The 27,484-nt window shown below is 51.2% G+C and overlaps 1 protein-coding gene across 1 annotated transcript; it reads right to left on the bottom strand.

Moving 5' to 3' along the window:
- Window positions 1–854: 854 nt before the first annotated feature.
- On the bottom strand, window positions 855–5,770 carry Slc32a1 (solute carrier family 32 member 1). The gene is made up of 2 exons (XM_028889226.2): window positions 4,908–5,770; window positions 855–2,783 (listed from the first exon to the last, which is right to left on the bottom strand). Exons 1-2 carry the CDS (start codon window positions 5,295–5,297, stop codon window positions 1,596–1,598), a joined length of 1,578 nt encoding a protein of 525 aa, XP_028745059.1. The 5' UTR covers window positions 5,298–5,770; the 3' UTR covers window positions 855–1,595.
- Window positions 5,771–27,484: the final 21,714 nt, after the last annotated feature.

Raw genomic sequence — 27,484 nt, 5'->3', positions numbered from 1 at the left:
CAGAGAGAAAGGCACCCAGCTTAGACTTCAGAATCACTCTAAGAGCCTGTGCCTAGACGATGGCTCCTCCCACAATGAGGGGCTACCCAAGAGCAGCCCAACCTCTCCAGTTCCCATCCTGAAAGCATACGTGTAACCTTCCCCAAACAGTCCCAGGCTGACACTTTTGAAGGAAGCACTAGAAAACCAAACCAAAAACACCCAAACCAGTCCCCACCCCGATTCCTTGGATAGACCAAGCATTCACATTGCCAAGCTGCACAGGGAAAAACATGATGCTCCAATGGCTTACTGTAAGTGGCCAATCCCTTTGCAGTGGCTGTGTAAACCCCATCCGGGGCTTGAGACGGAGTGCTTTTGGGAATTAGGTGCCTGCAAGGCAATGGGTTTGGCTCCTGGTCCCAGGGGCCGGAAAACCCACAACCCACTCCTTTGCCGATCTCTTCACAGTTTGCAGACCCATAAGGGATTTGTGCTTTTGGTCGTTTGTTGCCTGGCTTGTCCCTCTCCCTGAAATGCTTCCTCCCTTATTGTAAGCTAGCAGTGTGCTCTGTTACCTAACTTAAAGCTAACCCTAATAATCATTTGTCCAGTAAATTTGCACCCTATCCGCTTTAGGGTTGGAAGCTGAAAGAGCCTACCACATTCTATACGGATCCTCCGAATCCTAGCAGCAAGGGGCCCATTGGCTCTTGCATTCTAACATCCGGGTGCGAACCAACTCATGTCTCCCAGGACTTTTAACCACATCTGCTCCTTCCCTCTGCCCTGTTTTACCCGGCCAGAGCTGGGTGTCCCCCACCACCTGCCTCCCACTTATCACCGCGCTGGGCAGCAGTGAACAGGAGGCCAGAAACGCCTTTGTTTCTTCTTTATTTGCGGATATAATTATTATGCACCGCACTCTAAATTAGAGATAGATTTTTTTTCTGATATACATTTCATCTTATTCACCACGAGCACACCACACACACAGTATACACTTCCACAACCGGATACATTGCACAAGATGAGTTTGGGTTCCTGAAAACCGGCAGGCAAACGGGCTCCTGCCGCGGCTTCTCCAGAAAGAAGTCGCCCGCCCGAAATGGATTTCCCGGTCAGCCTTTCAGGCCGCAAGGTTGAAATGTCTAGGGCATGGGGAGCGCTCTTGCTGGAAATGGCTGGACGCTGTAGATTCCAAGCACTGGATGGCTGTGAAATGTCCCCCACCCCACCCCCAAGGTCAAGTTTCCGAGCCTGCGAGCTGCGTGCGCCCTTTCCCCCTCCCTCCCCACCCCCATCGGTGACTGGGGTCAAAGCTGGGGGGAGGGGGCCTCCAGGAAGGACAGAAAACATTCTCCACAAATACGCTCCGCTCCCTCCCCCCAAACCAGGGCGGTGTGGAATAGAAAGGACGACAGAAACGCAGACGCAGTGGACCTTAGATGTCTATCCCCTCCCTCCCCCACCCCGTCCCCGAATAATCAGCAACTAGGAACCAGAGGTGTTTAAAGCTCGGCCTCCCTAGCGCAGCGGCGCACGGGGCTGTGGGGGAGGGAATGGGAGGGAGTGGGGGTGGGTGGGGCGGGAGCTGGGGGCAGGGACCCCGCCCCCTAGTCCTCTGCGTTGGTTCGGTAGGCCTCGATGAGGCCCTCGAGTGAATGCACGAAGCCGGACACGCTGCAGATGCCGCCAATGACGAAGATGGCCACGTCGAAGAAGACCTGGTGCCACAGCAGCTTGCGCCAGAGTAGGCGTAGGTGGAAGAGGCTGGGCAGCAGGAAGCAGAGGCCGGCGCCGGTGAGACTGCCGGTGAGGCCCATGAGCAGCGCGAAGTGCGGCACGTAGATGGCCATGAGCAGCGTGAAGACCACCAGCGCGCAGCGCAGCGTCAGCCCCCAGGACTTGAGGCGACCGTCGCCTCCGTAGCAGGCGGGGAAGAAGGCGCGGCTGCCTTCCTGGAAGAGAGACTTCTCCAGCACTTCGACCGCCGCGAAAAAGGGCAACGGGTAGGACAGCAGCGCCTTGGCCACCAGGAAGAGATTGACTACGGCACGGATGGAGCCGGGCAGGTTATCCGTGATGACCTCCTTGGTCTCGTCGGCCCAGGTGAGATAGGCGACGAGCGCGAAGAGTCCCTTGAGCACGCAGGCGGCGATGTGCGTCCAGTTCATCATGCAGTGGAATTCGCTGGGCTGTTGCATGTTGCCTTCGAGCGAGGGCAGGAAGATCTGCGACGTGTAGCTGAACACGATGATGCCGATGGAGATGGGGAATTTCTTGACGTCGATGTAGAACTTCACCTTCTCCCAGGCCCAGTCACGCGCGCGAGAGAGACAGTAGGCGATAACCAGGATGTTGATGACGAAGTGGGCCAGCGTGCACAGCAGACTGAACTTGGACACGGCCTTGAGGTTCTTCAGAAAGGCGCAAGGCAGCAGCACCGCCGTGGCGATGATGGACCAGGACTTTTGCGACACGGGCAGCCCCGGGAAGCTATTGTACATGAGGTTGCCGCTCACGACCACGTACAATATGCACGTCATCACCAGCTCGATGATCTGCGCCACATTGACCACGCGGCCACCCAGTGTGGGGAAGCGAGGAGCGCAGCACGCGTTGGCTATGGCCACGTAAGAGTCCCGCACACGCACCACCTCGCCGTCTTCGTTCTCCTCGTATAAGCATGCGATGAGGATCTTGCCGGTGTAGCAACACACCACTGCAGCGAAGATGATGAGGAACAACCCCAGGTAGCCGCCGTGGAGGATGGCGTAGGGTAGGCCCAGCACAAACATGCCCTGTGGTGCAAAGAGGCAACCAGACCCAGGAGCTCAGCGGAGGCATCCTTGGAAGGGGACCATGCCAGTAAAGCCCAAAACTATCGCTAGGGGGCGCTAGGAGAGGAGGACTTGCTCCTAAGCCACCAGGAGGCGAGGGTGGGGGTTGAATCCTTGTGAAAGGGGCCCTAACGCAGAATCGGAGCATTGAGTCAGTAGGAAGGCTGCTAGTGCAGGAAGGGAATGGAGGAGGCTGAGGGTAGAGGGGATTATAGAGATCCTCTTAGGTGCTTCCTGGGGATACAATCAGAGGCGGGGATGGAAAGCAGGGACTAGAAGGAGCATGGTCCCAGAAGGGCACTTTAGAAAGCTCTGGAGAGCTGGTCACCGAATTTAAGGTGGCCTGGAATGGGGTGCTCATTAACAAGGGAATACGAGAGTCTAAGGGTCAAACTAGAGGAGTGGAGGTCGGATAGAGAGGAACGGGCTGAAAACCGAAGAAAGCCAGAAAAGGAGAAATACGCAGACACTTTGGGTAGGCTCGGGGCTTTGGGGGAACGGAATGAAGGTCGGGGTACGGGCTTGGAATAAGACACCATAGTGCAAGGCTGGAGTTGGGCCCGGGGCAAACCCTAAAAAAGGTATTAAGTGGGATCTGCGGATGGGGATCAGAGTAGGGATGCTTCCAACCCAGGAAGCCCGATCGCTGCGGGAACCCAAAGCCAACGGGTTTCTAGAACCCGGTGAGATGGAAGGGCCAAAGCTCTTCAATGTCGTTTATAATTTACATAGAGAAGAAAAGCTAACGAAATATAGAATTCTCTAGGCCTGTGCACCTCCAGCCTACCTGTGTCTGAGCTACAGAACAGAACCTTGAAAGACCCAAGGAGAAGCACCCGGCAACCGCCGGGACCCCAACCCTGTCCTGTATTCTGTTAAGGCTTGTCTCTCCTATCCCTGGAGTGGGAAGTGCCACGCGTGAAGACACCTATCCCTCTGAGTCTAAGGTCCAGAGAAACCCAGCTGCCGCCTTCCACCCCTAAGAAACCTACGTTTCCTGTCTCAACGATTCAACACTCTAGAGATGCTAGGGAGCCAAGACACAGAGCCCAGGGGCTCCCAGAATCGAGGCCTCTTCCCTCCCAGAAGTTGGGGCCCAACAACCCCCGCCAGCTCCCGGGGTTGTTTTGAGAGCTCCAGATCCTTCAGCGGAGGAATTCCACGCTCCTGGTGGGACCGGGACTGGGATAGGGGTTGGGATTCGAGGTTCTAGAGCGCGACTTTGGAGGCCTAGGGCAGTTCTCAACCACAGGAGCGGCTTGGCGGGCAGGTGGAGGAGGAGCTCCGGCTTCTGCGGTGCAGCCGGGATTTCGGACGAGAGGAGCACAGTCTGCGCAGCTGCATAGCGCGGAGTCCCTCCGACCATAGGTGTTCCTATGTGCTGGCCTGTTTGTCTCCAACAAAGCTGCACGAGCCTGAGTGTGTGCTTGTGTGTGCAAGCGTTATAATCAAGCTTAATACATGGGTACTTTCTGTGTAAAAGTACTGCTGCTATTGGGGAGCATCTTGGGGTGTAGGCAAGTGCATCTGGGGTAACCCTGCGAACTGTAAATAGATGCATGTCATGTGCCTGTTTGTTCGTGGGGGAAAGGGGCTGCGGGTACGTGTCTCCCTCTGTATGTGTGCACGATTTCTGCGTGTGTCCGGAGGAGGAGACTCCCAGCTCAGCTGTTTCCCCCCTCTCCTCCGGAAAATGCAGCTGTGACTCCATTCCGGAGCCCAAGGCAAACTCTCCCTTCGGATCCTGGTTTTCTTTCTCCCTCACCCCCTCCCTCTGCCCTAAGCCTTTCCCTATTTCTCCAGCTTTTGCAGGGTCTCTGGATTTGTCTCCCCCACCCCCCAAACATCAGCCAGACTGTCCTGCAGCAGGGGCAGTCAGAGGAGGCTCTGTGGATCTGAACAGGACACCACCTGGGGGCGTAGATCCCCACACAGCTAGGAAGGTCGGAGAAGGGGAGAAAAATTCTCCAGTGGAGGGGGGGGCATTGAAGCCTAGACCTCTGCGGGGTTCTTGTGGGGGCAGAGGCTGGCATTCACAGCTCAGGTGGGGGTGGTGACTGTCAGAGCTGGGAATCCCGCGCTCACCTGAATGGCGTTTGTCACGTTCCAACCCGCCTCCCACGCCGTGATCTTGGGCTTGTCTTGACCCCCGAACTCGCCACCAGCTCCCACGGCCTGGTCCTTGGAGCCAGACGGTGGCAGAGGAGCGCCGCCGCGCTGGTAATGGATGTCTCCCTCGACGGGCGGTTCGGCGCCCTCGTCTCCGCAGGGCTCGCCTTCCGATTTCAGGATGTCCATCTGCAGGCCCTGGCGATGCTCAAAGTCGAGGTCGTCGCAGTGCGCGAAGCCCACCGCCTCCTCATCCGTGGCCGCCTGAAACCCCATCCTGGCAAACATGCCGCTCACCTTGGCCTGAGACTTGTTGGACACGGATGTGGCCACATTGGTCAGCTTGCTGCGGAGCAGGGTGGCCATGGCGGCGGCGGGGCAGGAGAAAAGGACAGAAGGGGCTGGGGACGCGGCTAGCGCGTGTCAAGGCAGTGAAGGCCGCTATCTCCGCTGGCTCTTTGCGCGGCGCCCCGGGGCGCTCTGGCTCATGACCCTCGCGCCCGGCGTTCGAGGCTGACTCGGGGTGTGATAAACTGGCTCTCGATGGGACCGGCCGGAGAGGCGACGAGTGCTCTGCAGAGCTGGCGCGGGTGCCGGCTGGGCTGCGGAGGGCGGCGGCGACGGCGGCGTCAGAGCAGCTACGCGAAGCTGGCGCGGCGCCCCCACGCGGGCGCAGCCCAATGCGCTTGCACCCCTCGAAGTCAGGCGGTGCGTGGGCGGAGGGCGGAAAGGGGATGCTGCCCAAGCCAGGGGGCGTGAGGTGGGGGCCAGGTGGAGGAAAAGGGGGCACGGAAGGTTTCGGAAGTGTGACAGGGACTGGAGAGGGGCACCCTTGGGAAGGCGGAGGGAAGGAGCACTGGGAGGCCTGGGTGGGGGCCCCCCAAGTGCTGCATTTCTGGAGGAGGTGCTAAGAGGGCGTCCTGGCCCGTCCCACCTCGTCCCCGCCGCAAGGAGGGAGGAGTTCAGTATGGGCTGGTTCTCGAGGTTCTCCACCCCCCGGCCAACCCTGCAGAGTCCCCAAGCTCTGCGGCCCCAGAACTTCTGGCTTGACATCCGGATAGCCATCAGGACAGTTGCAGGTCTCCAGCCGAGCCGGGCGGGCGGACGTGTCTCTCTCTCTCTCTCTCTTCCATCTATTACTCGCTCTTAAATCTCTCCGCAAGTCCATCTTGTGACAGAAGTTACCGTCTTGGATCACTTTGAAAGACGTTCACCCCCGGACTAGACCACCTAAGCTGTTTCTGCCGTCCAGGGATGCCACGATGGAAGCGGGTAGCTGGCCACCAACTGCTCTCCAGATGCGCAGAAAGTGGAGGCGAAAGGCTCGCAGTTCGCTTTTTTCCTCTCTCTCTTTTCATATGGAGGCTTGGAAGGAACAGGACTCCGAGGGTGCCTCTCGTAGCAAATGCTTATGCCGAGAAAGACAGGATCACGGCCGGCCCCGCGAAGCAGGGCGCAGATATACGAGTGCGCTCGGCAGGCTCGGATCATCGCCCCCTGGATTGAGAGCTTGGATGTTTCTGTTGAGTGCGTATGTGTGCGAGCACGAAGACCAAAGAGATCCAGAGACAAAGACATCGCATCAGATACCGCTGTGGGTCGGCGCTGTGTGAACTCTGAGCGTGAGGTTTGGTAACCGTGTGTATTCCGTGTGTGGTTTCGTGCGCAGTGGAGTCTCAGTGTGGAGCTGGTGTTCCTGAATGGAGTTGCCTGCGTGCGTACTGGCGTTGAGTCCCTTTGTAGTCTGCATGAGGTGCTGAGGCTGCTTCGTGGAGGTCCCTGCCTGTGTCCTTCCTCAGCTAGGTTCTTTCTCTAACTCCTGAGCAATAAACCACGGGATGGGACCTGCAGCAGTCCCAGCCTAGATAAAGAAGTAGCATTGTCACTGGGCCGAGGAAAGCTGAAAGAAATGATAATGACTCCCACGACTCATGTCCCCTCTGGAGACTCTTTCTCCGCGGGAACCCCAGTCTCCCCCTCCCCTGCAGTATTCTTAGATTAGCCCAGGTCAGCGCACAAGTAGGGCGGCCTGAGGGCTTTGATTGGCGAGTAGGAGCTGCCAGGACTAGGCGGGCTACCCTTAACCCCTCCCCCTTCAACTCAAGCGCCTCACGATCTCTGGAAGAGGTCTCTGTGCCATACATGGGACAGAGTGCTCCTCGTCCTTCCCCACGCCCCCCACTTCCCTCTCATGCCCACTGCAAAAAACCCCACCTCCTGCCAAACCAAGATCAAAACCCTTCCCCCTAGCATGGCTAATTCTGGTCACCTCCAGCCACGTGATAGAAGCAAAGACAGGACCGAGATTCTTTCCCAGTAAGTAGTATGCAAGGACGATCTCCCTTCGAAAAAAGCTTTGAACAGAAGGACCGTTCAACCCAGAGGTTTGCCCTGCAGATTCCTCCAGACCAGGCTTTCCACCACCCACTCCCTCCTCGTCTCTTCTTCCTAGAGGAATTCCTCTGGCCCACCTGACATAAGTAGGCAGAAGGACCAGGTGCCTTTGCAGAGTGACCTCTGTGCCTCTCAACACACACTTTGAGATAGTCAGGGGTGCCTTCTTTGACATGCAAGTCCAAAGCACTTACCTTCTCTTCCATTTTCCTTACAGTGTTTGTTTATTTGTTTTTGTTGTTTGTTTGTTATTATAGCCAGAGCAGGCTCTAGGGTTCTTTCATCACTGAGAAATGGGACCATTTAGTTTTTCACTCGTTCAGTCCACGTTTTTTTTTTTTACCACCCTTAGTGTGTGTGTGTGTCTATTCTGTTGGAATTATCAGAGCAAGTGTGCCCCCCCTCCGCACTTCTCACCCCAATTCTTAACTCTGAGACCTAATTCTGAGAGAGCACTTGATTTATCCTGTCTTCCATCTTCAAATATCCCGACAGAGCCTCTTTTCATTCCTAATTTTACAGATAAGCAAACCCTCATTCCTGTAACGAAATAAAGTGTCCTGCTCAAGGTCATCCAGAATCCAAGAGAAAGCCACCTTAGAACCCAGGGAGCTAGATGGTCCCCCCGAGACCCTCCCCTGTGTAAACCTCCCTCCTCTCTCTCAGGCTGTTGTTTGGTCTTTGATCCTCTACTGCCCAGAGAGATGAAATCCAAAATCAGATCTCAGTTCCTCTGGTTGAAATGAGCTGTGAGCAGCCATTGGGAAGGACCTCCATTTCCTGCTCTTTGCAGTAAATGCCTCTTCCTGGGCTGGAAGTGGCTGTGGCCAGCTCCTAAGCAGCCTGTCACTCACATGGTAATCCTGCTTCATCATATCCCAGCTCTGGGGTGTTGGAGTATCTCCCTAATTCCTCTTACTCTCATTTTCTCATCCCTACCATGTGAAAACAGCCTCATATAATTATTCAGAGAATTCAGAAAACTCTTGTATACAAAATTGTTAATGTGTGTTTTGTACCTAATACATGGCAGCCATTGCCATAGGTATTGTTGTTACTGTACCCAAATTGCTACTTATTATTGTTGTGGGGTGTGTGTGTGTGTGTGTGTGTGTGTGTGTGTGTGTGTGTGAGTGCACAAACAAAAAGCACATGGTTGAGTCTGAGAGTCTAATTGGGCTAGAACACTTTTTGTCTCAGCCCCCTGCCCCTTCCAGTTCTGAGCCTACCTGAGGATAAGGGAATGGTGGTCAGAAAGGGGGTCTAGGACATGAGACCTGGCGAGTGGCCTCAGCTAGATGATGATGAGTTGGGCTGTGCTTTGATGAAACCATCAGATTCTTCTGCATGGCTTCTCTTGGGCCCCCACTATGAGAAGATTCTGCATGGGCTATGACCCTTAGGAGAAACACAGCATATACATATACAAGCTCACACACATACATGCTCATACATACATTCATACACACACAAACAATGACAAACCAAATGACAGAAACACGGAGAAAGGAGAACCAGCCTACAGATTCAAGTACACTGGGAGACTCATACAGATGGACAGAACAATGGACAGAACTACATACAGATCAAGGACAGACCAACACATAGACAATGAAAGATTGGTACCAAGACTGCCCCCATACGAAGAAACAAGATACCGAGGAGTCATTCTCATATGAACACAGGGATAGATGCAAACATGGAGGATTATACACAGGCAGGCTCCCAAACATGAGATCATGAACACACAGAGAGACACACGATTCACACTGAGAATAACACTCAGGAACATCCTCTTGTGATGACTGATGGTAAAGATGCGAGAACAAAGGAGGTGAGGGCAGGAAGACAAGAAGAAACAAGAAAGGAAAGAGACCACCAGGCAGAGCCACCAGCCAGCAGGACACAGAAGAGGCAGAGGTGCCACGGATTTCCCCTCTGACCCCCAAATCCTGTGACTAAGAAACGGGGAGGGAGAACTTATGGGGAGGGAGCTGAATCTGTAGCTATCCTGTCTGGGAATGAGTAGCTCTTCTAAGGCCGCCGTGGGTCCCACTGCCCTGGGAGAACCTGGACTTCCTGGCAGAGTACAGAGAGAAGCTCCCAGGACTCCTTTGAAGCCTACAGATCCCAGATCAGGATTCTGGGGCCCAGGTAAAATGAGCCTCCTCTCCTGACGCATGAGCACCGTCAGTCATTGAAGCCTTTCGGGATTCAGGGAGTTAAATGTCTGCCCAGCAGAGGTGGAAGCCACTTTGGGGGAAGAGGTAGGGTTAAACAGAACTGGGCTTATCTCCCAGAGCAGGCAGTGACGTGGGGGAGGGGAGCCTGAGGCCCTTGAATTAATGGCCTGGAAAGCCATCATCATGAGCGTCATTTCGGGGCTGAATGATCACAGACAGACCCCCTTTCCCCGCCCCCACTATGGCTCAGAGCCCTCCTTTGCCTTTTCTGTCTGTGAGCCTTTTCCTGCTGAGGGCACAGGCTCTGACACCCTGCAGTTGAAGCATTCATTCTAAGGTTTTTCTAACTGCAGGAAGGAGCCATGCGGCCTTGCCCAACAGTAGAACCCGGTTTCCCCACGCTATGTCCACAGGCACAAAGAAAGGGCCAGACAGCCAGGCAGAAGGCTCCAAGTGGGCAGTACACATATGGAACAATCGGGAGGGACAAACTAGAGGGTGTAAGGGCTGCCTTTGCTGACTCAGGGGACGACACATTCAAGTACATTAGTGACTGTAAACCTAGAAGACTTCCTTGCTGAGGTGGTGACATATCCTCTCCTGGGGACATCCAAGCAGAAGCTGAATGACAATACCCAAGGGATACTAGACTTCATGACTGTTGGGCTTCTAGATTCGTGATTTCTGTGCTGAGCATTCTAGAAAGCAACCAGGGAGCAAGGCACATATGGGCATAGTCCTTACCTTTGGTAACTAGCCCTTAAAGCCACAGGAAGCTGACCAGAATTGAAGGAAGAGCCCTAGACTTGATTGTGGGTTAGACCAATGATGCTCTCCTTTGTGAAACAAAGCCCACCTGTCGTGAGTGTGTTGGGGGGGGCGAGCATAAAAACATGTCATCTTTATTTCTCACTGTCTCCCTACACAGCATAAATATTCATTTTGGGTTGATCTAAATCATCAAGGGACCATATATAATCTAATGGTCTAAGTCTGGCCCTAAATTTTGACTTCAAGGTAGATGTGGCTTCTATGCTCACGTTATCTTCTGTGTAGCTGAAAGCTAGTCATACACACACATATGAGATGTGATTTTTATTTTGACAAGCTTAGGGACCATGATCAGATCCAGAGAGTTCCTTTTGGAACTTGAGCTCACCACATACAAGTGAGGGACATGAGGACGGAGGCTCTAGTCCCAGCAAGCCATGTGAGAAGGACCCTGGACTCCAGGAGCTCAAAAGCACTATGGTCTGGCCTCCTACACCCCTGGGCCTGCTGGGACAGAGCTGGTCTTTATCAGGAGCTGTGGGTGTGCTTGATGCTATTGAAAGCACTCTGTGGGGGTTGTTCCCCTACTGTCTCAAGGTGAGACATATTCAAATACGCCAGGGGCTGTCGATGGCTTCATGTTCTTTTGCTAAGGTAGTCTGCCACCGCAGCTGGTTTCAAATCATTACTACCTGCAGAACTGGACATGGGAAGATGATGCTGGATGGTTGGTGGCACCAACTAGGAGGAAAAGGAAGGCTGGGAGGGAACATGATGAGGGGTGCGGTGTGTGTTGGATTACTGAGGCTAACGGAGTGCTCCTTGCTTCAGCTAGAAGCTTCTTTGGTCAGCTTTTGCTGGACAAAAACTACACTCAAGTTGGGCTTGATGGTATAGGCAATTGGGAGATGGATTTGGAGGCTAGCCTGAGCTACATAGTGAAATTCTATTGCAAAAATTAAAAGGGGAGGGGGGAGCAGTGAGATGGCTCAGCAAGTAAAAATGCATAAAAGAATGACCTGATGATCTGCATTTGATCTCCAGACCCCAAGTAGGAGAGAACTGACTTCCTGAGTCACCCTCTGATCTTTATGTGTCTGTGCACATGTGCACACACACACTCATGTGCACACACACACACACACACACACACACACACACACACCATAAAGCACACACTAAAAATAATTATTATTATAATGAATCCCAAACAAAATAACAATGATGAGGCTATAGCTTGCCTCGCACGCACAAAGCCTGCATAAATCAGATGTGCTATGACCTACCTATGCCAGACCCTGGCAGCTCAGGGACCAAGGGTTCTCCTCAAACACAGCCCTTGTGGACATCTGATGGGACCACAGTCCCCTATCCAGACCTAACCCTGGTGAGTCCATGGTCCAAGGAGTAAATCTGGAAGCATCTACCAGAAGCTTCTTCCAATTCTGTTGAAAGCTAGAGTTAGTTGGTATCAAATGTAACATTTAGGGCTGATGAGATGGCTCTGTGGGTAAAAGCACTTGCTATGCAAGCCTGGTGACTGAGTTCAATTCCTAGAACCCCCAGTGGAAGAAGAGATTTTACTCTTGAGTTCTCCTCTGACTTCCACACACTGTAGCACGTTCTCCCTCTCTCTCTCTCTCTCTCTCTCTCTCTCTCTCTCTCTCTCTCTCTCTCTCTCTCACACACACACACACACACACACACACACACACACACTAGTACTACTAATAAGAATTTTTAGCTAGCCTGGTCTACACAGTGAGTTTCAGGCTAGCCAAGGCTACACAGAAAAACCCTGCCTTAAAAAAAAATTTTTTTAAGATTTATTTTATTTGATGTGTATGGATGTTTTGCCTGCATGTATGTCTGTGCACCATATACATGTCTGTTTCCTCAGAGGTCAGAAGAAGCATCATATACCCTAGAGTTATAGAATGTGAACCACCATGTAGGTGCTGGGAACTGAACCCAGGTCCTCTGCAAGAGCAGCAAGTGCTTTTAACCACTGAGTCATCTCTTCAGCCCAATAATAATTTTAGGTAATATTTAGTAAATGTTCATTCTCCACTAGGTCAAGACTAAATACCCAATCTGAATTACAACATCAAGTCTCAACATCGTCTTGAGTGTGGATAAGTTTCCTGTCCATTTTAGAGATGGGGACATTGGAATACAAGATTAAGTGACTTTCCCAGTGCCTCGCAGAAAGGAGGTGGTAGATCCGAGATTCAAACCCAAGAGCAGAAGGACTGACTTCCATAGCCTCAGTGCTCCAGGAAGTTCTTCTGCCAGGAAAACTTTTGTTTCAGGGCTCCAGGAGTGGGCTGCAACCTGTATGACTCCCTCTGGCCAGATACATCAGCTCTTGAGCATTCTACCTGCATAGACTCTGGGATGCTCAGAGAACCTTGTAGACATCTGGCCTCAGTGGCTGACTCTTATGTCCCGGACTTTCCAACTTCAAGAACACAGGGCTTTTCCAACAGGACAACATAGTTTTTAGTCCTGTGCCTAACGAAGGGTCCTGGGACACTTGCTGGTTCCTAGAATGGCATGTGTGAGCTCATCCTGAGAATTGCCAAATTTCCTATTGTATTATTTTATATCTAAAACACTTACCAGCAGATTCTAAGTCTCTAGGGTGACCCAGTCCTGCTTTAACTGTCATGGGTCTTATGATAAAGGGAACAGAGGGGGTCCAAACACAGAAGCACAGGGACCTGTAGTCCCCAGGCGAGTGCAATTTAATTTCAGCAGCACCCCCATCCATCACATTGCATTAATTGTGTTATTTTGAATTTGATGATTTCATAGCTCTGTATTGCAGTATTATATTGTATCTGCATTTCCAGTTGTATGTTGCTAAAAGGATAAGAGGTCTGTGCCCAGCTTTCAGTCTGCGCGTATTCCAGTAACATTATAATAAAGATAACGTGTCAACTGTTGGGAAGCGGCTGTGGATTCTCTCCCCTTTTATAACTGGCTTGTGTGTTACTTGCCTATGAGAAGCATGCGTTTAATTCAGTCTGACCAAGTAGAAAATAAGCTCCACACACTGGTGCCCCCCACTGCCCCTGCCACCTGGACGGGCCTCCAGCCTCCATTCATCTCCCCCACTGCTGCCTTCGAGGGGAAATATGACAGCATAATGAACAGTTGTACGACGTGCTATAAAAAGGCAATTAAGGGAACTATCAGACTGGGACAAGCCAGCGTGACCTGGTTAATAGCTCTGAGCTCTGAGTGGGGCCATGGGGAGGACGGGCTGGAGGGGGGGGGGAGGGGGCTTGCTGTTTACAGCGAGGGGCTGAAGTTATTCCAGCAACTGTCAGATAGCAAAGGGCATCTGGCTGTCCTCATGACCTCTGGGTTCAGGGACAGCCCTAGGGTCATGCTGGTTGAGAGCAAAACTCTGCAGTCAACCTTGTTGCTGCTGGTGTCCTTCTCCTGAGCAGGTGACCTCCTAGTCTCCTGGTCCAGTTTCCTTTGCTGTTAAATGGGTGATTATCCTGGAACTGTCCCCCAGCAGTGAGAAAAGGATGCATTCATTGTTTTTGTTTGGTGTGCATTTGTGTGTGTGTGTGTGTGTTCACCAATGCAGGTGTGTGGAGGCAAGAGGGTAACATTAGGATGTCTTCTTCAGTCATTTCCTAGGATTACTTTTTGAGACAAGGTCCAGAGTGGCAGAACTTAAAGAATGAATCTCTCTCTCTCTCTCTCTCTCTCTCTCTCTCTCTCACATATATATATATATATATATATATATATATATATATATATATGTGTGTGTATATATATATATATATATGGAATTTATTAGACTTACAGGTTACAGTCCAACTAACCCAACAATGACGGGCTATGAACAGATGGTTCAAGAATCCAGAAGTCACTTGGTCCACAGGCTGAATGTTTCAGCTCATCTTCAGCAGACGCTGGAATTCTGAAGAAGTAGACTCTAATGCCAGTGAAGGAATGGACTTGCTAGCAAGGTGAGAGCAAGCAGGCAAAGAGCAAGAGCTTCCTTCTTCTGTGTCCTTTTCTAGGCTTCCAGCAGAAGGTGTGGCCCAGGTTAAAGCTGTGTCTTCCCACCTCAAGATCCAGATCAAAGGTGTGTGTCTTCCTACCTCAAAAGTCTGGATTAGAAGTGGCTTCACCCACTTCAAATCAAGCAAAATAATCCCTCACAGGTGTGCCCTCCATTTCTGAAATGTAGTTCATCCCAGATGTAGTCAAGTTGACAACCAAGAATAGCCATCCCAAGGTCTCCCACTGAACCTAGAGTTCACTGTTGTAGCTAGATTGTCTGCCCCACAAGTGCTTGGAATCCACCTGTCTCTGCTCCCCAGCACGGCGTTACAGGTGTGAGATGCCGCTCACAGCCTTTTGCATGAGTGTTGAGATCCGAACTCAGGTACTCATGCTGGCACAGCAAACACTCTAGCCAGTGAGCCATCCCTCCAGCCCTGATGGGGAGCTTTTCCTTGTTGAATGTCAGTGCAGGAAGTTGCCCATAGCATCCAACGGGACTTGAGTGGAGGCTTTCTGCGGTTTAACAGTGGGGTTTTCCAGTTCAATACAATCTTGGTTTGTGGCGGGTTCAAGAGGCTAATCTGCTCATCTGGCTCCTTCCCTGTCCCCAGGATGTGAGCTCTCTGTGATTTCCTATAGTCACCCATGGGTCATTTATTTCTCCTTAGGACCCTTTGTCTCACCTCCTCAACCACTCAGTCCCTGCTGCCTCCCTATTCTGTTTGTCCTTCACTTTCAGCATAAATGACCTGCAGGGTGGGATCAGAAAGAAACACTCACACTTGCCCTAATGCCTGCTTCACTCGGCTTCATAGAGCTGGTGGGAGGAGTGATGGCCCACAGAGGATGCGGGGCAGGGGGATACAGAGGATAGGGAGGATACAGAGGATGGGGAGGATACAGAGGATAGGGAGGATACAGAGGATGGGGAGGATACAGAGGATGGGGAGGATACAGAGGATGGGAAGGATACAGAGGATGGGGAGGATACAGAGGATGGGGAGGATACAGAGGATGGGGAGGATACAGAGGATGGGGAGGATACAGAGGATAGGGAGGATACAGAGGATGGGGAGGATACAGAGGATGGGGAAGATACAGAGGATGGGGAGGATACAGAGGATGGAAGGATACAGAGGATAGGGAGGATACAGAGGATGGGGAGGATACAGAGGATGGGGAGGATACAGAGGATGGGGAGGATACAGAGGATGGGGAGGATACAGAGGATGGGGAGGATACAGAGGATGAGGAGGATACAGAGGATGGGGAGGATACAGAGGATGGGGAGGATACAGAGGATGGGGAGGATACAGAGGATGGGGAGGATACAGAGGATGGGGAGGATACAGAGGATGGGGAGGATACAGAGGATAGGGAGGATACAGAGGATGGGGAGGATAAGGAGAATAGGAGGGTACAGAGGATAGGGAGGTCACCTCCTGGCCCATGGTAGGGCTCAGTGAGTGCTGGTTATCAATTAGATTTCAAGTCTTTGGGGTTGCATTTAGCATGCAGCACATGCTGGCCATAGAGTAAGTGCTTGTTAAGCATCTTTGGCTGAATTGGTGAAGGAGACTTCACCTGGGCCCTATTGTCTTCTATCAGTTCTCTGAACCTGTTACCCATCAGTCCCATGGGGAAATGATCCTGTCCCAGAGAAGTACACTATCTGTGGAGTGGCCCCCACACATCCCCATGAGCATCCTGTGCCTGAATTTCTAAGAGCTCAGGCAGCGCTCAGTTCTCCCACTGCACACGCTCATCTTAAAAAGGGAAACTAGTGTGCACAGGGGTCTGCACAGTCCCCATCCCCCACCCTCACCCCTGCTGCTGCGGATGGAAGTGGTTCTGACAGGCAGCCCAGTGACAAAGGAGCAATCAGCAGTCATTAGGGCTTATTTAAGGACAGCTCGAGGATTGCCTGAAAATCCCAGCATGCTCCTCACTCCAGATGAAGAGGGTCTGAGTTCCTGGGCTCTTCCTCTTCAGCACCCACCCCAGAGGAGGGCTGTGCCAGGCAAGTGGCCCAGGGCTTTATCTCCCCCAGGCCTGTGTGCCGGCATCCTGTACCACTGCAGGCTGCCTCTGTGGACACAATGTCACTCAAAGCCAAGTTTGGTTCTCATCATGGAGCTACCCGGTGTATTGCCCAGGTCTGAATCCAGGTGCTCAGAATCCAGGTGCTCAGTATGAAACCTATCTAAGAGGAAGCTCTCCACAGACCTGTGGAGAAACCACAGTAATAACAGCCAGGCAAGGACCAGATGATGGGGGTACCGAGTACTCACTGGGAGCATAGTTCACATGAGTCTGAACTTGGGGAAGTGGGAATGAGTCTTAAAGCCACCCAATTCTGTACTTCAGCAAGACTTGCCTTTTTATCCTCGTCCCTGACGGGATGTTTTCCTCTCCCTTTGGGCCTCCCATCTTATCCAGGGAGTCTTATACAGGAGTCTTTCTGGACTATCTGCTCACAGTGGTCTGTAGAAATGGAATCTGCCCTTCTCCTGCCGTAGACTGATCCTCAGGGGTTGTATATGGGCCTAGTCTGTAGTCTCTTCCCAGTGTTTATTGTTCTCATGAATCAAGGATTTTTCCCATCTAATGTGCCAAGGGTCCCTCATGCATCACCTCATTGGACCCTCAACTTCAGTCACTAACTCCAGTCCAAAGGAACATTCCTGGAGGGATCCTGAGGTTCTAAGGCATTGCAGGAAGGCCAGAGGCAGCATGGCTTCGGGAAGCTGGGACAGGGCCCTCTATGCTTCTCTCATTACAAGAGATTGGACCAGAGTGGATGCTTGGCTCCAGCTGGCCAGATACCTTAAGACAAAGGGACAGCCCCACCCAGGAAAGCCACCTTTGAGATGGAGGGATTGAGAGCGGTTAGCATTGAGTTTGCTGTCTTGCTAAGACAAGCAGAAAGAAGTCACCCTGAGGTCCCGGGCCTGGTGCACTGTACATCAGTACTCTCTTTGTTCCCTGATAGCAGAGCATGATGCCTGCAGGACTGCTGGGAGCCCCTTGACAAGATACTGGCTCTTCCATTGCTTCCCCAGGTGGGTGTGGTTAGGACGCAATGAAAGCAGGGCAGGGGTTTCCTTTCGGCCACTCACCCTCGGTGTGTTCAGGCCTTCCCACTTCTCCTCTTCACCCTCCTTCCCAAGGTGGCCTCTTCCCTCCCCACAGAGGTCTCTCTTGATGTCTTCATCTCTAGCAGCCACCACCAGCTCTGCCCCTCGGCCACCATAGGAGCACATCCAGGGACCACAGGCGACACACAACAGAGATGTGTAGTTTAGGGAAATGACTTTGAAAAGCCTGAGGCTCCTGGGAATCCATCTAATGCTTCTGATCCAAGATCAATAGGTGAGGAGACCCCCAAGCCCATAATTAGCTTGAGTCAGCTTGAGGAGAGGGATGGGCAGGAGGTATTCACTCAGTGTCCCCGTCAGCAGGCAAGGGACACAGCCTCTTACTTAGCCTTTCCCCAGAGCAGAAAGTCCCTGTGTTTGCTCCTTTTCTAAATTCACTCATGTTTCATGTGACTCAGGAACAAGTGCATCTGTATGTTCACAGTATGAGATGCATGTGTCAAAGACTTCCCTCCAATTCCTGTTTCCTACACACCTGATTTGAACTGCTTATTGCTTTCCTTGGAGAGGCACCATTTGCCTGTGAACACAGTGTGAACCACACAGATAGCCCATTTCCCTGTCTTGTTTATTTATTTGCTTGTTTGTTTATATTTGTTTTGCTTTTTTATTTTTCTAGACTATAACGAATTTCTAACACTTTGTTTTATGTGTTTACATGTATGTGCATGGGTGCACACATGCCATGATGCGAGTGTAGAGGTCAGAGGACAACTCGAAGGAGTCATGTCTGTCTCTTGACCACATGGGCCCCTGAGATCAAACTCAAGTGGCATCAGGTTTGGTGGCAAATGCCTTAATCTGTTGAACCACCTTTATGGGCCCTTCATGTTTTTATTGGCATATATAAGTTTACCTAATAATGTGATTCATATAACATGCTTGGTCTGCTCACCTCCCTCTTGTTACCCTCTTTTGTCCCCTTCCCACGGATACCTGTCCCACTTTGACCCTGGTATCTTTTTAAATTTTGTTTTGTTTTTTTAACCTGAAGAATCTCATTATGTGTGCTTGCAGGGGCATAGGTGAGAGCGACTTCCCATTGGCTACACCACTGGAGAAAATCTCCCCTCCCAGCAGCCGTTAACTGCTGTAGATCCTCACAGAGAGGTGGAGCCTTACGCTAAAGGATAGGAAGTTGATGGGTCAATATTCTGCTGGTCCTTCCATCTATTTATTTTTATGCAAATCACAGTATTCTCTGCCCTTTGTGTACTTTACTTTCTAAAGAGTTATCTTTGGAGTTCTTTAACTAATCTGGAAATTGGGGTCCAGGTGGGACTAGAGAGATGGCTCAGAGGTCAGAACACTTGCTGTTCTTGCAGAGGACCTGGGTTTGGTTCTCAGCACTCAAGTGCCCATAATTGGAGTTCCAGGGGATCCAGCACCCTCTTCTGGTCTCTGTGGGCAGCAGGCATGCATGCATACATATATATAACACACAGGCAAAGCAATCATACACACAAAATAAAAATAATAGATCTTGGGTGTGTTTTGGTTTGGTTTCAATGTTTTGTTTTTTGAGGCAAGATTTCTCTGTGTAGCCCTGACTGTCCTGGAACTCAGATTAAAGGCATGTGCCGCCACCACCCTGGCACAAATAATAAAGCTTTCAAAACAAAATTTTCAAAAACATAGAAATTATTCATCATTTAAAGGACTGGAGAATCAGCAGTGGTCTTTATTTTTCTTTCCTTTTCCTCTTATAAGCTTTGTGCTCTGTAGCTCAAAAATAGATTTTTCTTCCTTCACCCTCTGTCCTCCCTCCCTCCCTCTCCCCCTTCCTTCATTCTCTAATGCTGGGCCCTACACCAGGCCCTGTGCTTGATGCTGGGGCTACAGAAATGAATTTACTCACCTTCCTTCCTGGAGACAATAGCACCCCTCACAAGCTGTGACTGAGGGAAGGGAGGTCTGGTTTCCCTTCATGTCTGCGCCTTATGTCTTGCATGCCACCAATGTGACTGGAGTTCCCTTTTCTTCCCTTTGCTGTGCTGTGACCTTTGTATGCCAATCTGTCCGTCCGAATGTCCAGAGGAATTAACTGCCCCATTCAGAGGCAGCAATGGCCCAACGAGGCCGAGAGACTTGTAAGGACCTCTAACAGGGGCATGGGTCTGAGATTATTTTAACTTAATGTTTTAGGGTACTGGAAACTTAGGGTTTAATATGGGGAAAATGTAAACAGTGGAATAGGGGTAAAGGCACTCAGGAAACATGGCTTCTGCCCAAACAGCAAGGCCTCCCTTCCCAACAATCAAAGTCCACTTGTGGGAACCTTGGAGCACTGTACAGTGTGGCATAAGTTCATCACAACATAATTCATTTTTTCCTCCCATCCTTCCTGTTTTTTTGACAGTCTCATGGAGCACAGGCGGGATAGGCTGGCCTTGAACTCCTGACCTTCCTACCTAAACCTCCCAAGGCCTACATTTTATAAAAGAAAATCCATTGTCAGAATTTAAATGGGTCTCTGAGGGAATAAATAAACAAAAAAAATCCATTTTATTTCTTTGTTCTAGTGTGGCTATCTCTGCATGCGACAGACATGTGTGTTCCATGCTGTGCGTACAGAGGTCAGGGGACAATGTTCAGGTGCCCGTTGGCACTCTCCTTCCACTATGTGCATTCCAGGAGCAAACTACATCATCATGTTATCTAGTAAAAACACTTTTACCTGCTGAGTGGTCTCTCCAGCCCTCTGTTATGTTCTTAATACCCAGAACAGAAAATGATACCCAACCAAGCTTGCTTCCTGGGGAGGGGTGCAAAGGACAGGATGAGAGAGAGAGAGAGCCCCATGGGCCTCTCATTGTGTGAATGAAGTCTCCTAATTACTTGTGAAGGCCATCTCCTGTGTCGGGAGTACCTGACACATCCTGTCCCCTAATGTTACTTAGCAGAAGGCTACAGCAGGGCCTCCCCTCAAGACACACACTCACTATTTATTAATACTTGAAGTCAATCAGTGTCCCAGCAACCATATGAGGGGGACATGCATGTCACCCCCACTTTGTAGATGAAGAGGCGGAGGCACAAAGAATAAGTAAGGTACCTAAGCCAAATGATCGGTGAGTAGCATAAACGGGTCTCTTTGATTCCAGAGTCTGTCCTGTTGCCACTGTGGAATACCATCCCCTAGAGACTGGTCTGCCTCTCTGGGTTTCAGCATACCTTATCAGTAAAATAGATTTCACAGGACATCAAAGGGCTGATTTAAGGATTTAAAGAGACAGTGCTTATGGAGCATAGAGTATCATGCCTAATGACTGCTATTAATGTGATCTGAGATTATTACCAGCAATGCTGCCCTTCCCAGGCTGCAGGGAAGGAGTCACGTAGGGGCAGAGCCCTGAAAAGACTATGTTTTGCTGCCAGGAGGTGGGGATGGTGTGGAGTGAGGAAAGATCATTGCTTTAATAAACTCACTCTCCATCTCAACCCCCCTCCCCTCTTCTCCCCAAAGCTGGTCCTCTATTGGCATGCTAGGCTCCCTCTGGGCAGGGGAGTCTGTTCTGGTCCCATTTCCATTACACACTCCGTTGAGCATAGGAGAAGGGGAGCCAGGAGCCAGCCGGCAGTAATTAATTGCCTATTTGGACTCCTGCTGTGGCCTAGGAAGGAGGATGCTGGACAGCTCCCTACTGGCCTGGGCCTTTGATTCTGGGAGCACTGGTCTCTGCTCATCTGGACACAACCATCCACTCTGAATCCATGCCCAGGCTGGGAGGGACCTGGGTAGCACTGAGGCCACATCTGTTCACTTGGGGCAAAGTCAACAACGCTTTCCCTAGTATTGCTTCGGTTACCTTCTCAGAGAATGCCACCCGCCATGGGGCTTTCTAGAAGGCCAGGAGGGCAGCTCTCAGTCTGAGGAAAGGGGCATCCTGAAAGCAAAGTTTTGAATCCATGGGCCTCAGTCCTGTTTTTCCTACACATTGGCTATGTGACTTTGGACAGGGCACAGTCATCTCTGGCTAGTCACCGTCCTCTGGGAAATGGGGACAGCAATGACAACAGCCCACCTTATCCAAGGTTTCACTTTTGGGGTTTAGTTGCTGCAGACAACTGAGCTCTGAAAATGTTATTTATTCTGATTCTATCAAGAGAAGAGGCCACATCCCCTTAACGTTTTCTGTAATATACATATATATTAGCTGTTGTAATATTGTAATAATACTGTCAATAGCTATTGAAATCAATCTCTTCGTGTTTCATTTATAAAGTAAACTATCCCATATTGGGCACACACACTGAAAGACTTTGTGCTCGGTAATGTGGTACAGTACTGTCTGGTGTTTTTAGCAGCCGCTGGGGACATCTCCCTCACAAATAAGGCTGTTGACTCTCACCCTCTCATGTTTCGTCACTCCAGAGTTCATTCTCTCAGAGCATCATCTGCTCCGTCTCACACTCATCCTCCTCCAACCATGAGCTCTAGGTGAGGTCTTCCCTTTAGACTTCAGGGACAGATGTAGCCTGGCTTAGACCCCAGTGGGGAGTTTTCTACCAAAACCAAGGTGAGAGAAGTGTGTGTGTGTGTGTGTGTGTGTGTGTGTGTGTGTGTGTGTGTGTGTCGGGGGAATTGCTGTTACTTTCAAGTTACAAAGACCTAACAGAGTTTTGTTTCAATTACCCACATCAAGCGCCTCATAACAGCTCATAATTCCACCAAATGGCCAGAGACTTTCCTGAGAACCTCAAGGCCCTGTACAGACTCCCACCTCCTCTGATGTCTATTGTAGAAATTATTTTGGCCACTCCACGTAGTTAAAAGGATATTTATTTAATGGCGTAACTCACAAATTAAGTAATGGGTAGGTCGCAGGGTCTAGGGAAGGTGTAATGCAGTCCAGCGGTGTTCTCCGGAGCTCTGCACAGTCAATCTGCACCGGTCTGCGTTCTGGCACCGAGAGCACGCCCAGCGCGAGCGCTGGCCCATCCAGCTCTCGGGTCCCCAGGCGCCTCCCCTTGCCCCGCCTCGTAGGCGTGACAGTTGCCAGAGTCTCAATGGGGGTTGGAACTTCCAGAACCAAGCTGGAATGGCTACCCACTACAGATGTCTTCTGCCTTTTTCATTTTACCTAGCTTGCTTATACTTGCTTCTCACGTTTTGTTTTTGTTTTTGTTTTGCTCCAGGAATTAGTGCTAGCTGTGCCCCACACCTACAGTATTCTCTCTCCCAGTATCCACCAGCTTGCCTCTCACTCCCTTTAGCCTTTACTCAAATGCCACTGCTTAGCACTTCTAGGTGGTCATATGAATGGCCCAGGCCAGCTCTCAGGACCAGAGAGAAGAAATGTGAACTGGGCACCTGAGATGAGCATCGGCCAATGGGCTCTGGAACTGTCCACCAAGGCTTGAGATAAGCTAGGAGGTGGGACTATGTGAGGAGGCCTCAACCACGTGCCTGAGGACATCACTGAACCAACCACTCTCCAGCCTCACCTTCCAGATGGCTTCTGAATCCTTGTCACTGTGGTGCTTGAGACAGCCACGTGTTCACTGGAGACATTCAAAATTCGGTCTGTTTGAGGCTCTCTGACTCCATCTTGGATGAATGGGCCCCGGGGCAATGGAGAGGGCAGGCTAGAATGGTGAGTGATGCTGGCTGTAGTGACACAAACTGGCACTTGTCAGAGACTGTATAGTACTGACCCTGAGACAAAGCCTGGACTCAGCCACAAGGGCCGACCTTCAGGCAGCTGGGTCCCATCAAAGAGGGGTCTTTTTTACGCCATGCATTCCTGCAGGAAACTGCCAAAGCAGATGGCGGGGCTGCCCGAGGGAGGCAGGCAGGCTTATCAGAGAGCAACACAATCTGATGGTGTCCACGCTGCTCCTCGCCCAGCCTGAGCAGAGGAATCCTGTCCAGATGGAGCCGCCAGGGCTGCATCTGCTTGAGGTCTGGGCAGAGTGTGCCAGAGCTGCTGCTTCCTAGTCTTGGGTTTTCAGGGATGGCCCTGGCAAGGTGGTGACTGTGGGAGGAAGTGCTGGATGCAGGGGTGGAGGTTGGGGTGGGGTGGAATCCACACATAGCTTGTGGCCTCAAGAACAATGCTTTGGAAACGGAGACTTCAATAGATAGATTAAATGCATCAGGTACCTCAGGGGTCAAAGAAGGCCAGGTGTGCTGGCATTTATCTATAATCCCAGCACTCAGAAGGCAGAGGCAGGAGGACCTGAAGTTCAAGGACAGCCTTGACTACATAATGAGTTTTAGGCTAGCCTGGGTTATGTGAGACCTTGGTGGTTTGATTTGGTTTGGACGTATATACGTATTTATATTTCATCGGTGTGGAAAGGGGCGGCACTTTTTCACTCTGACAGCTCCACCCACCACTCTTTGAACCCTTAGGCTAAGGGACCTTGTGGATTCATCTATTCACCTGTCTTAGGACTGAGGCTCTGAGAAGTCAACTTTGAGGCAATGGTGTAAGGGCTCAGGTGTGAGGGGTGCAGGTGACTCTAAAACACTGGGAAAAGAGAAAACCTGTGAGGAAGGGAATGGGAGGGAGGGGAGGGGAGGGAGGGGAGGGGAGGGAAGGGAAGGGGAGGGGAGGGAGAGAAGGAAAGGGAAGGGAAGGGAAGGGAAGGGAAAGGGAGGGGAGGGAAGTGGAGGGAAGGGGAGAGAAGGGAAGGGAAGGGGAGGGGAGGGAAGGGGAGGGGATGGAAGGGAAAGGAAGGGAAGGAAAGGAAAGGGAAGGGGAGGGGAGGGAAGGGAGGGGAGAGAAGGAAAGGGAAGGGAAGGAAGGGAAGGGAAGGGGAGGGGAGGGAGGGGAGGGAAGTGGAGGGAAGGGGAGGGAGGGGAGGGGAGGGAAGGGGAGGGGAGGGGAGGGGAGGCAGTCACAGAATAAACTGGGAAGGGGGGTACTGAGCCTTTTTTTTTTTTCTTGCTTGCACCGCTGGGGCTCAGTCCCACTGGGGATCTCTGGGAGACAGTATAAAATATACCTTTGAGTCAGACTGTCAGAGGAATGGGGTGGAGGGCTGGTTCTTTGTTCCCATCATAGACTGAGGGCTGCTCCTAGAGCAGGTGTTCCCAAGTGTTTAGTCATTGCATAGACTGGGAGAGTCAGGAGGAGGAGGAGAAAAAGAAAAAGAAAAAGAAATGTAAACTTTGATCACCTCCCTGGGACTCTCAAGCAAGCATCCCTGTGATTCCGAGGCTGTGGAAGCTGCCAGTCAAGCCTCATTGCATACTGAAGCTTCCAGACTCTGCCTTGGGCTCGGTGGCCATTGAGACCCTCTTTGCTTATTCTTCCAGGCATTTTCTTTCCACCGATCTCTGCATCTGATACTTCCTGGGTGTCACCTCTGCCCCTGGACGGACCGTCCTAGGCTTGCCCCTTCACCTAGCAGCTGAAGAGAGAGGTGTTTTTTCAACCCACCAATGCCTATGCACATCTGGCCTGATGCTCCTCAGAGGGTCCCTGGCACATTGGGAAGGAAAACAGAGTCTCAGGTCCTTCTATTCACTAGAGCAGTGACAGTAAGGACTCCCAGCCAAGCACAGTGCTCCCTGATTTCAGTGTGCACAGTACCCAGCTCACAGCATCACATGATCGTATTGTCAGAGGGGAGCCTTTGTGCGGGACCAGACTATGCAACTCAGCCATGCAAATTCGGTGGTAATTTCACAGTGGTAATTTCAGTGGTAATTGCAAGCACAGACACACAAAGGTGTCTCACAGTGAACCACCAAATCATACCCAATAAAGCACTGTTTCACATCATACACAGACTCACAGTTTATCACAACATGGAAATAAATTCTGTTTGAAAAGTACATGGTTCTCTACCGGTGATCTTAAAATAATGTAGTTACACATGACATAATGTTGTTGGGTAGCCACCAGAGAAGAGTGCTCAGACATGGGTTTGAGAGAGAGAGAGAGAGAGAGAGAGAGAGAGAGAGAGAGAGAGAGAGAGAGAAACTAAGTCCATAGGAGCACACACAGACTTCTACACACTGGCAAAAAGAAACCCACCCTGATCATAGCCTCCATAGACCATGCAGTCATAGTCAAGGTCATGACATAACACACCCTCTTCAGTGGTATGCTGTTTTATGGCCTAGGGTAGAGAGAGGTAGTAACTTATAGCTCCAATTCACTAATGCAGCCAAAGCAGAGTAGGGAAAGAGAGTGGATAGAGTCCAATGTGAGGGGAAAGGGTGGCTTTGTTTGAACAGATGTCTCCTAAAAGAGCCTGGTATTATTTAGCTGCTTTACTGAGCTAATGGATTCCACTAGCTTGGGAGTCTGGGGGATTCATTAGTGGCCCCAAGAGCAGTTGTTTCCACCCTCGCTGATTTCTTACTTCCTGACGGTAGCAGCAGCCTCCATCCCCAAAGAGATGCCATGTTTGAACAAGAAGGGCAGAGCCAAGCAAATATTTGAGTCTTCAGGCTGGGTTAGAGTTTCCTGCTGGGACTGACAGCAAGCCTCTGCCAGGAAGATCCTGCTCAGCTTGGCCTGGGAGAGATGCCAGGAGCCTGGCTGGGGTCTGTCCTGTTCGTGTGCTCCTGGGATGGCCGCTCTCTCTGCCTCCCTCACTGAGCTGCCTCCTCTTTGTTCGTAGCCTGCTTCTTCAAAGAACAGTCTATACTCATGGCCACTCCCTGCCCCAGCACACAGCCCTCTGTAAGATAACTGCCACTCCACCCTCCCATGTTGTTTCACTATGGACCGCTGAGGTCATCCTCACTCTCTTCACTTCATGGTCTTTTCTGCTTGTGACTGAATTCTTTCCTCTCTGACTTGCCACGTGTAGCAGCAGCTCCTGTTGCCTTTCCTGCCTCTCAGATCGCCTCTCCCTTCTCTTCCTGGACTTCTCTTCAGTTTTAGCCCACACCCTCCATACCTCCACACTCCTCATCAAGCTTGAGTTGAGGAAAATACTAGAACACAGGTATATTGATACCCTACTTCACAGCTCTTGGAACTACAGAAAGGAGAGGGCATCAGTGGAGGGAGGGGAGTCAGGGGCAGCAGAAGTCACCTCAGAACTAGGGCTCTAGTTGTGGGGTCAGAAGCTTTGCCGATGGGCAGTAGAGAAGGTGCTAGTGGGAAGAATCCAGAAAATGAAGATAGCAAGAGCTGGGGATATGTCTCAGTGTCAGGGTGTGTCCTCACTAAAGTTTCTATTGTTGTAACAAAACATCATGAGCATAAACAACCTGGGGAGGCAAGGGTTTCTTTCACTTCCACACCACTGTCCATCACTGAAGGAAGTCAGGACAGGAACTCAAGCAGGGCAGGAACATGGAGTCAGGAGCTAATGCAGAGGTCATGGAGGGGTGCTGCTTACTGGCTTGCTCCTCATGGCTTTCTCGGCCTGCTTTCTTATATTACCCAGGAACTCTAGCCCAGGGGTGCCATCCCTTCCACATCAGTCATCAGTCAAGGAGATGCACCACAGGCTTGCCCACGGGCCAGTCTGGTGGGACATTTTCTCAATCGGGGTTCCCTCGTTTAAAACTACTCTAGTTTGTGTCAAGTTTGCGCAGCACTGCCCAGCACGGGGCACTTGCCTAGCATATGTAGGAACCTGGGTTCAACCCTTAGAATCTGGAAAACAACAGCAATCTGAAGTGCTCAGAGGCTGCTGAGGTAGGAGGGAGGGTTGCTGACAGTTTGAGGTCGCCTTGCATGTGTAGTAAGCTCCAGGACATAGGGTATGAGATCATGGAGGAGAGAGAGGAAAGGGCGTGAGAAGGAAGGAGAAAAAAAGAAAGGAAGGAAGGAAGGAGGGAGGGAGGGAAGGAAGGAAGGAGGGAGGGAGGGAGGGAGAGAGGGAGGGAAGGAAGGAAGGAGGGAGGGAGGGAAGGAAGGAAGGAAGGAGGGAGGGAGGGAGGGAGAGAGGGAGGGAAGGAAGGAAGGAAAGAGGGAGGGAGAGAGGGAGGGAAGGAAGGAGGGAGGGAGGGAGGAAGGAAGGGAGGAAAGGAAGGAAGGGAGGGAGGGAGGAAGGAAGGAGAGAGGGAGGAAGGAAGGGAGGGAAGGAAGGGAGG

Source organism: Peromyscus leucopus, chromosome 4 (assembly GCF_004664715.2).
Source record: "Peromyscus leucopus breed LL Stock chromosome 4, UCI_PerLeu_2.1, whole genome shotgun sequence".
Lineage (NCBI taxonomy): Eukaryota > Metazoa > Chordata > Mammalia > Rodentia > Cricetidae > Peromyscus > Peromyscus leucopus.
Note: the sequence above shows the minus strand (reverse complement) of the source record. Positions and strands in the feature narration are given on the sequence as shown.